The sequence below is a fragment of the Oryza glaberrima genome, chromosome 7 (genome assembly GCF_000147395.1).
Source record: "Oryza glaberrima chromosome 7, OglaRS2, whole genome shotgun sequence".
In the NCBI taxonomy this organism is placed as follows: Eukaryota; Viridiplantae; Streptophyta; class Magnoliopsida; order Poales; family Poaceae; genus Oryza; species Oryza glaberrima.
This window is the reverse complement of record NC_068332.1, coordinates 26,163,908-26,175,025: the sequence shown is the minus strand read 5'-3', so window position 1 is coordinate 26,175,025 and position 11,118 is coordinate 26,163,908. Positions and strand designations below refer to the sequence as shown.

Below are 11,118 nucleotides of genomic sequence, written 5' to 3'. Positions count from 1 at the left end.
AAATGACTTAATTAACTGTAGATGGACTAATTATATTAGCCACCCTCCTTAGGAGGCTAAAAACTGCATGCTGCATGCAACATACTCAAGCGATATACTCCTCCATCTCAAAATATTTGACGTCATTGACTTTTTTAAAAAAGTTTGACCGTTCGTCTTATTAAAAAATTTAATTAATTATTAATTCTTTTTCTATTATTTGATTTATTGTTAAATATACTTTTACGTATACATATAGTTTTACATATTTCACAAAAAATTTTAAATAAGACGAACGGTTAAATATATTTTAAAAAGTTAACGGCGTTAAAATTTAGGGAAGGAAGAGTATATCAGAACAGAAGATGATTAATTTGGAGACGTACACTATTATTTATGTACGTATAGTCGGCTAATGCGCTTCGCCATCGATCAGTGTCGCAGCTGCTGTAAATTAACAGCATCTAATATAATTGGACCATGCTGCGTCGATGATCTGAAAAGGAACAAGCTTGCTTGAATTGGCGCCGCCGCCGACCGCCGATATAATCATTACTACTGTTATTGGCCGGAGCAAACTAGCTAGCTGATCATATTGTCGATCGATTAATTTGGGCCCAGCTATCTAGCCACGCAAACCGCGAGGGAATGAACGGAATGATTCTAATCGCACGAATTAATTCGATGATCCATGTGTGGCGGCAAGCTAGCAACTACCTTTTCATATATATATATATATATATCTCTCTTTCCTCAGGTGACGCCTGAATCTCATGGATCGATCGGTTCGTCCAGCACTAGCAACTAGTAGTATTACTTGCTTAATTAGCTTTCAGCTGGAATATTACTCCCATAACGTACAAATTAATCTCATTTTTAATTCTGATTCGGAAATATCATCCTCATTAAAATGTTCTGATTCCCCAGCTAAGCTAGCTGACAGAGAAATTAACCAAAAGCATTAATTTTGTAAGAAGCAGCAATATATGCAGGTAATAATGCATCCTTTTTTTGTCCCTTTTCCCATGCTAACTAGCTAGCTAAAAGCGACCCATGCTAGCTAGCTTGCACAGTTAACCCCACTAGCTAACATTTCTTCCCTGTTGCTAATCATAACGTGCCCTTTCCTGTTGGTTCTTAGTGCTGCTCCCTGCTGATCTCTCATCTGCAATTACATCACTTGACACTGCTTGTTACCAAGTGCTAAAGCTAGCTAGATGAGGTTGATGCAATTAGCCTCTGAGAAAAGTGTAGCATCACAAACGTACGCGTGCTTAATTAATGCAGTCTTTGTTTAAAACGAAAAACAAAACTAATATAATGTTCGAATACTTAGAAGTCAGTTGTATTTTATAATTGCAAATTAACAACTCTGAGAGATATGTGTCACAATCGGCACCGTCACCAGGACAAACAAGTTTGCAAATATCACTACTGATTAATGGACTAATATTACATTGGCTGGTCGTTTGTACAGTAATGAAGGAATTGTTGGTGATTGATGAGGTGTTTCTTTTCTGCTAAAGATAAAAATAAAGTTAAGACATGGTGAAAACAATTATTACATAATTAATTAAGTTGTAATTATTACAAGTTCGAAATTTTAATTTGTCTAATATTTTAGAGTAATTTTTATGTAGAAAACTTTTATACAAAAGACACTATGGGCTGGTTTGGTTTGAGGCCTAAATTAGGCTTACCAATATTTGTCAATTTCAATAGTGTTTAGTGTCTATTTGGTTTGAAGCTAAATTTTGACATGTCTAAGAAAATAGGCCATTTCAATAGCGAACTTAGACTATTTTGGCTTCAATCCAAACACAACTTTCCCTTACCAAAATTAGTCATGCCAAAACTTGCTAAAATTTGACACCAACAAAATTTGGTAAGGCCTATTTAGGTCACAAACCAAACCAACCATATATTTATCAGTTTGAAAAACACGTAATAACGAAAGCCGAGATAGAATGATCTGGATCTTGATCAGACAAGAAAGTGACCGATCCATGAGTTTGCTTATACACATATGCATAGATACAGATTTCTTAATCAGTCCCACACCTCACCATCATATCACAAGGAGTTCCAAAAGTCTTATTGTGGTATCCAGATCATCACCAAATTAAGCTAGCTAGCTAGCTAGCTTGATATACATTATTACAAACAAATTAAACCAATCCGTTTCATCCGTCCCGAGAAATTAAGAATGGAGTAATTCAGGCAGTATAGTAAAAACCAAGCGATCGATTAACCGTACATCCAGACTAATTTAATTAGCACTGTAGTTTATCTCCATCCATGATCATGCATGCATGCTTTTACTTGATGATCATGGAGGAGGAAAACTACCAAGTGTAGCTTAAGTAATTACTCCATGCATGTTCCAAAATACTACTACTGTACTAAAGTGTAGCTAATGTACTGTACTTGAGAATTGACGATATATGTGGTAAGAACTGGAGACGAGATTATTGGGGGTTAAATCAAATCAAATTAACCTCCAAATAATAAGCATCTCCTTCTTCTTTAATCCACACAAATGTGTAGGTGTAGGTAGGAAGGCATCATGTTTGGTCAACGGTTTTCACAAGCCAAGCATTTGCGTGTACCATGGGTCGTCCTCGGGGCCCCACATGGCCATGGTCTCCACGTCAAACTCCGGCAGCGCCGCCGCCGCGTCGTCGTAGTACAGCCCCGCGAGACCCGGCAGCGACTCCGACTCGGACCAGCAGCACGTCGTCGTCTCCGCCGCGCGCGCGCAGACGAACTGATCCTGCATCTGGTGGCACGACGCCGCCGCGGTCGGCAGTACTACATGTTGGGCCATCGTCGTCGTCGGCGGCGGCGCGCCGGCGACGCTCATATGTGGTGCTTGATGTTGCTGCCACATGGCTGCAGAGTCGTTGCTGTCGGCCATGGCGAGCGGCGGGTGATGCGCGTCGACGACGAGGTCGGAGGTGATGCAGCTGGTGGCGGCGGAGACGGAGAGGTCGGCGTCGTCGGCGTCGTGGGATTGGGATTGGGAGGAGCGGTGGATGCGTTCGAGGAGGCGGGGCATCCAGAGGTAGCGCATGAGGTCCTTGAACTGCTGGGAGTTGACGTCGCAGTTGAGGTGCTTGGCGTGCTTCTGGACGCGGGTGCGCCAGTAGTTCTTGATCTCGTTGTCGGTGCGGCCGGGGAGATGCTGCGCGATCTTGCTCCACCGATTCCCCCACCGCCCATGGAGCTCCAGTATCAGCAGCTGCTCCTCCGCCGTCATGTTCCCCCTCCTCACGTCCGGCCTCAGGTAGTTCAGCCACCGCAGCCGGCAGCTCTTCCCCGTCCGCTTCAGCCCTGCATGCACCATCCAACTCAATTCATCTATCCATCCATCGATCCATCGGAGAAGAAGGAAGAATTGCTCTGCTTACCGGCGCAGCGCGCGAGCGCGTTCCAGCGGCCCTCGCCATGGGCGGCGATGTAGTTGACGAGGAGCAGGTCCTCCTCCACCGTCCACGGCCCTCGCCGGAGCTCGTCGCCGCCGCCAGCCTCCTCCTCGCTGCTCACCTCTCGCGCCATCATCATCGGGCAGAGCAAGTGTGTAGTAGAGCTAGCTATATCGTTTGAGGAAAATGGCGGGAGAGCTCGGGTCGGGCTTTGGCCTTATATATAGAGGAGAGGAGAGGATGATAATGGCATGTGTGGACTTGGAAGAAAATTACTAACAATCAAGCAGCTTAATTAGCTTAATCGATGAGATAGCTGCTGTGCTCTGATCGATTCCAAAAGCCTAAAGCGACGGAGCTGGCCATGGATGCCATGCGTGATTAGTTTATCTTTTGGAATTACAACACCACATTAACGATGCTAATCCACCCACACACGTCAACTTTGACGCCTCCTCTGACTTATCGTCCTACCAACTTCTCCTTACTTCCTTCCCAAATCTCTCTCTCTCTCTTTGTTTTGTCTGTCTCTGTATCCAGTTTGCCTGTCTCACATATGCCAACTTCACTGTACTTTCATTAGTTTCACATCGATATTGATTTGTACTACTTCAGTGAAAAAAATTCAGACTTTTCTGAATCATAGCACAATATAATTTACTTCTTTTCTTTTTGCATGATCAGGACATAGATTTCTTTCTTAGCCTTAATTTAATTAGGCTTTTTGAGGGTGACAAGGCCGGATTAATTGTGGCTGTCATTTTAGCTTAGATTTATCAGATTTATGTGCTGTTCAGAGTTGAAACTTGAAATGAACACACCCACACCATCTAGCCAAATTTGTCAACATGCTACTGAAAATAACTGGTACTATAATACAATATACAACTAGTACACATTTTGTCACTCAATTATGAGCAATCAGTCAACTGCTTGAGCTAATCTCAGAATCTTTTGCAACCCAATTTCTGCTAACTAAATTACCAACTTGATCATTCTAAAACCAAAAACAATCACAAATACAAATACAGTACAGCAGGGTATGGTCAGGTTCCACACCGCGCGTTGAAATTTGAGCATTTGGATTGAATTGTTTTTCAGCTAGGGTGCCCAATTTTGTCAAACTCGCAGACTCTGGTCTCCTCTGATCTGTCACAGGGATCTCTATCAAGTCCAAGCAAAGTGCTGTCATTTAGAATTGCAGCTGCTTAATCACACACACACTGACCTGGATGATCAGTCCCTGGTATTGGATACAATCGATCAAGTGCCGTGGTCTCGTCCATCCATTGCCAGATTGTCCCTGACATTGTTGTTTTTCTTTTCCATTGCCAAATGCCAAAGCTAGGTAGCCAGATTAATAGACATGTTCCTGTTCATGCATATGCAAATCTGTTTGCTTGCTAGCAAAGGTCAAACTATTCTCTGAATTCGTGGGTTTTTAAATGGGAATTATTCTATGGATTACCATACGTGTATATTCGAGTTGACTCATATATGCAGACCACTGTACTGTTCAATCCATATGTGTCCATATATGCAGATACGCTTGCATTTTCGAGGTTGGGGATGAGAATCTCAGATAAAATAGTGTTTGTGGTGTAGCATCTTGTAAATAGGCGGTTGCTGTGAAGCCTCGCCATCCCTGTACATTCTCTATTTTCTTAATATATTACGGTCGGCGTTCTTTGTCGATCCGGCGAAAAAAAGATAAAATAGCGTTCAGTATGCAGACATGCAGTATGGTAAGACATGTTTTGCTATAGGGAAATTATTATTTTTTTCGAGACATTCCCTTGTTTATATTATGTCACCCAAATAATTATTAATATCTTTTAAAAATTAATAAGATAAATTAATATGTGATTTATTACTTCTACAAATATACAAATTCAAATTTGACTTCTGCACATTATAACAAAAGAACAAATTAAACTATAACACGGGCATTCAATTTTGTTTCTTTTTTTTTAAAAAAGTGCATAAGTCATTTAAACTTATATATTTATAAAACAATATAAATCATATTGATCTATCTTAAAATAATTATGATTATTTGAGTGAGCGAACATTCTTTGTAGGAACGAAAACCCATCTACTTTTGGTAATTGCTATATCTACAACTAATAGCTGCTACTAAGTGCTCATCACCGAAAAATAAAAATCCAGGCTCAACCATCCGTGAAGCAATTAACACAAGCATGTACTCAATTGGTATTAGCACAATGTTCACGACTCCTAATCTATTATATTATTAAAGGAATAGAAAAAGGAGCCTTCATATTCGCTCTCATGGCCTAGAAATTCTCATATTAATCGGAGAAAAAGAAAAAAACAGAGTCCATATAGAAATACAATTTAGAAAGAGACTAGAGTCCATATAGAAATACAATTTAGAAATAGCTAAAATTCGGAATTAAAATATAAGGAATATTAGAAGAGGAGACTAGAGTCCATCTACAAATACAATTTAGAAATAGTTGAAATTCGAAATTAAAAAATAAGGAATATTAGAAGAGGAGACTAGAGTCCATATAGAAATACAATTAGGAAATGACAGAAATTCAAAATTAAAAATAAGGAATATTAGAAGTAGAGTATAGAGTGAATATAGAAATACAATTAGGAAATAATAGAAATTCAGAATTAAAAAAAGGAATATTAGAAGTAGAGTATAGAGTCCATATAGGAATTTAAAACTAATTAAAATTTAGAATAAATGTAATAAAATTAAAAGTAGAGTTTAGAGTCCGTATAAAAATACAATTTACAAGTAACTAAAATTCGAAATTAAGAAAAACATGGGAAGAAGAGTTTAAAGTCAATATAGGAATACAATTTAGAAGTAACTGAAATTTGAAATTAAAAATTAAAGAATATTGAAATATGAGTTTATATAGAAATATAATTTAGAAATAGCTGAAATTCGGAATTACAAAATAAGACTAGAGTCCATATAGAAATACAATTTAGGAATAGTTGAAGTTCGGAATTAAAAAATAAGGAATATTAGAAGAGGAGACTAGAGTCCATATAGAAATACAATTAGGAAATAACTGAAATTTAGAATTAAAAATAAGAAATATTAGAAGTAGAGTATAGAATCCATATAGAAATACAATCTTATTGCAGGAATACTCTACTTTTCATAATAGAATCCCCTTTTTTTATTTATAATAACGAATATTAGAAGTAGAGTATAGAGTCCATATAGAAATACAATTAAGAAAAAAAATAGAAATTCATAATTAAAAAATAAGGAATATTAGAAGTAGAGTATAGAGTCCATATAAGAATTTAAAACTAACTAAAATTCAGAATAAACAGAATAAAATGAAAAGTAGTGTTTAGAGTCCGTATAAAAATACAATTTACAAATAACTAAAATTCGAAATTAAGAAAAACACGAGAAGAAGAGTTTAAAGTCAATATAGGAATACAATTTAGAAGTAACTGAAATTTGAAATTAAAAATTAAAGAATATTGAAAGATAAGTTTAGAGTCCACATACAAGTACAATTAGAAATAATAAAAATTCAGAATTAAAAAAAGAAGTATTAAAAGACGAGTCTAGAGTCCATATAGGAATATATATAATTTACAAATAACTAAAATTTGATATTAAAAATAATTAATAACTAACACGTATAATATGAATATTACACATTAGTAGTTTCTTAAAGTTATTGCAAAATTTAAAATTATGTTGTCATTGTAATATATTTTAATAATATAATGAGAAAACATATATGCTATTATATGAGAGAGAATATAATGATGCTAGCCGCGCAATCTGAGCGGACCACCATGCTAGTTTTACTAATATAAGCGGTACAAATAAGTATAAGAATAAATGAAAAGGTGGATGTTGGTTTCTCATACAAAACCAGCTAATAAAATAGAGTGGAAATGGATAATATAATTTGAATTCTAATTGATAATTTAAAAACCTCTCATAAGTGTTTTTTTTTCATAAAATTGGTTGGGGCTTTTCTTCACACCGACCTGACCGAAAAAAATACAATTTACAAATAACTAAAATTCGAAATTAAGAAAAACATGGGAAGAAGAGTTTAAAGTCAATATAGGAATACAATTTAGAAGTAACTGAAATTTGAAATTAAAAATTAAAGAATATTGAAAGATGAGTTTAGAGTCCACATAGAAATACAATTAGAAATAATAAAAAATCAGAATTAAAAAAGAAATATTAAAAGACGAGTCTAGAGTCCATATAGGAATATATATAATTTACAAATAACTAAAATTTGACATTAAAAATAATTAATAACTAACATATATATAAAATACAATATGAATATTACACATTAGTAGTTTCGTAAAGTTATTGCAAAATTTAAAATTATGTTGTCATTGTAATATATTTTAATAATATAATGAGAAAACATATATACTATTATATGAAAGAAAATATAAGGATCTAGCCGCCCAATCTGTGCGGGTCACTATGCTAGTTAAGTAATTAAGATGGGGTCAGAGCTAATCAACGTGATTAATCAAAGGGTACTGCCAGCTCTTGTTCCACTGACAAGATGACAAAGATTAGACACGAAAGTGCATGTCCTTCAGGGTTAGGATAGTGAACAGGGTTCCTCCTTTATTTTCTTTTCAGATTATGCATGCAGCACGTTGTCTAAATCCGCGTACGTGCTAAGCCACGATCGATGGATCGCGTCGGCGATGAGCAGGTAAACTGATAGATTAACTAATCGATCTGCAAGTGCTCGTACTATCATGAACTTTTTGTTGCCGCTGCAATGCGTACTAATTTTGTATTCTAGTAGTACATTGTCTGATGAGAAGTGGGGGACACATCACGAGATTAGCGAGTGGGAAAGCGGGTTTTGCTTGTGCAAAGCAAGCTCCTCAACTCTCTTTTGTTTTTTCAGTGTTTGATCGTTGGAGCACTTGCAATACTAGCTTGTGGGTCAGTGTTTGTAGGCTCCAAAGGGTTCAGCTCAGTTTCATTCAAGAAAAGAAGAACAAAAAAGAATGAAAAAGATGGCTGCGAGACAGGGCTAGGTAACTTGTTTCAGATGAACTCCGGCGCCGCTTTTATGTGTTCCAATTCTGGAGGCTGGACTACTTGATGGATCAAGATTAGCAAAAGGCTGTCTTGAGATGAGTTGTGTTGATCTTTTGCAAACTTATCTAGTTTTTGTTCAACCATTTGGAGTAATTTAGACACGGAAATATTTGAAGAACATGCAGTGAGCAACAAGGACAGTGCAACTATTCCTTAACAAACAAAAAAAAAACAGATGTATTTTTAGCAATAGAAGATCTGAACCCTTTTTGGACACTAATATGGATTCAGAGGGGACAGCGTCTGATACACGAGGGGAGCTTAACAAAAACTTGTTGATGAAAGGAACTTGTCCCGAGTTTCAGGACAAGCCTAAGAATATGTCCCTTAAAGCAGCAGCAAACATGTTCAGACGTGATTAGCACTAACCAAGTAACCATGACATTGTGTTCTGCTGTGCCTACATCTATATGATACTCGTTTAGTACCTAGTAGTATATAATAGAGATAAAGTTGCCATCCTTCCTCCGTTCCATTCTTTCCTTTCTTATCTTTGCTATATTCTTGTTTCGTTTTGAGTGAAAGTAAAGAAGACTTTGCTCTTGATTGATCCCAATTTGATTGCTTATATTACTACTTCGATCGTTGAAGTGAAAGGAACGTTCAGGAACATGGCATTTGTTGGAAAAAAGATGAAAATTATTCTACTATAACTTTGATGAAACCTACCAGCAGCTTCCACGCTCTAAAGTTACATGCTTGGGTGATGCAGAGCCGAAGTTGAGTCTTGTTTGGTCTCTCCGAAAAAAAACAGAACTGAATATGTCCTATTCTTTGTGCAGTAGTGTGCTAGCTTAGAATCATAAAAGTACAGCAACTCAGCTAAAAAGACTGGAATAGAATGGAAGCCTGGAACTGCAGAGAATAGGAATTTGGTTCTTGCCTTTTCTGCTCCTACTTTGTCATTGTCATGCTAGCTTTACAAAATTTTGCAGGCAACTTCCTGTTCCTCCTTTTCACTTCACCGCCACCATTGTTCTAGAGTTTCCATGCGGCTTTTACAAGGTTAGGATTTACATAAACAAAAGTTTTGCGACATGTGACTGAAAAATATCAACCCAACTTTGGATCTAAGCATCTTAGTGACTCTTGTTGCAAGAAATGAAGAACTTAGGACTATGATTGTGATTCCATATTCTGTTAAATTAAAAGCATATGCTAATTAATCTCCTTTGACATAAAGTTTATGCATTACCTGGCAAGCATCAACCTGGGCCGATTATTATAGTAGCTTGTACTGTCTGAAAAGCCATGCTAATTGCGGCGAAACTTAACAAGTACTACTAAAACCAGCTGCTACTGTCAAGTATATAACTAAATAAATCATACGCATGCCATTTGTTGCATAATGAACTGAAAGTTAAAGCAACTAATTCTTTGGTGAACTCCCTAGTTTACATTATCACCAAGTCACAAATGAACAAGGTTGCATTTTCGCATCTTTCTAGCCTTCACTGATGACAGACAGTTGCATGCATATTTCTTACTCAGTTAACATTTTCTGTGAGAAAGAAATTAATATTGAATCAGCGCACTTACAGTGGTTGGTGATCTTTACTCGCACTATTTGCCAATTGGTGCATCATTCCAAAATTTAGCATCTCCTGAAAATATCCAACTGTCCGATTACTGTGCTTTTCCAAGTGAAATGACGACAAAAAGAAGCGTAACCATGGTGTTGATTGTTCAGTTCACCCAGGTGAAAAGTACTTATGCAAATATATGTATACCACCGTTCTGTTGCTTAGTGGTGAAAGCTACTACTAAATTTATCTTCGTGTGGAATTTCACCATCGTCCTGTCTGCACGATTGGTGATTACAGGAAACACAGCAAAGTTAGAAGGGGATAAGAGAGTGTGGCCACCAATGATGGTTCTGAAGTTGATAGGGCACCAACAACCAGTAGCATGTAGCAGTAGTTTTTCAAGCATGCTACTCTATTACCTATCATTAGATCTTAGTGGTTTCCACGCCATCCTTGGTCATTACAAACGGGGATTCAGTTCTCCTCTGAATAACGAGTGGCACAATCCTTAAGCCTGTCCAAGATGGGAACCAATATGGTTCAGATTGGGGAAAGTATTTTCATCCCTCGAGAGGATGTCCACTCGTTTCTTGCATGTAACCTAATTAGTTATAAAAAAATTGAAAAAAATTAACAACATAAACTGATATGAAATATATATCATTACACAAACATGCAAGTTCGAATTCAACTTCAGATTGAGAATAGAAGAAAGTAACAAATCAGGGTTACTGTTTTCTATCTGAAAAAAGCAGCAGCTTTTTTTTTTTTTTGGTTGTCAATGTTTGTAAACCTTAAGCAGCTTGGTGCTTCAGGTGCTGACCAATACTGTTTTCTATCTGAAAAAAGCAGCAGTTTCAGGGTTACAATTGATGGTTTCACTGAAATACTACAAGTGAAATGTATCATCCCAGCAGGAACCAAGTTTGTACTGTATTGGTCAGCAGATGAAGACACTAGTCAAGTTAGTTGCAGTTTGATTAATTGTTAATCAGACACAAAATTTCAATGGCAATGAGGTAACAACTTGCTCCTCCAAATATCTGAGTAGCGCCATTACCGCGGCATGAAAATGATGGGC

The 11,118-nt window shown here is 37.0% G+C and overlaps 1 protein-coding gene across 1 annotated transcript; it reads right to left on the bottom strand.

The window, feature by feature from the left end:
- Positions 1-1,942: 1,942 nt before the first annotated feature.
- Positions 1,943-3,613, bottom strand: LOC127779659 (transcription factor JAMYB-like). Its single transcript, XM_052306511.1, has 2 exons — positions 3,390-3,613; positions 1,943-3,312 (listed from the first exon to the last, which is right to left on the bottom strand). The coding sequence occupies exons 1-2, from the start codon at positions 3,541-3,543 to the stop codon at positions 2,564-2,566; spliced, it is 903 nt and encodes a 300-aa protein (XP_052162471.1). The 5' UTR covers positions 3,544-3,613; the 3' UTR covers positions 1,943-2,563.
- Positions 3,614-11,118: the final 7,505 nt, after the last annotated feature.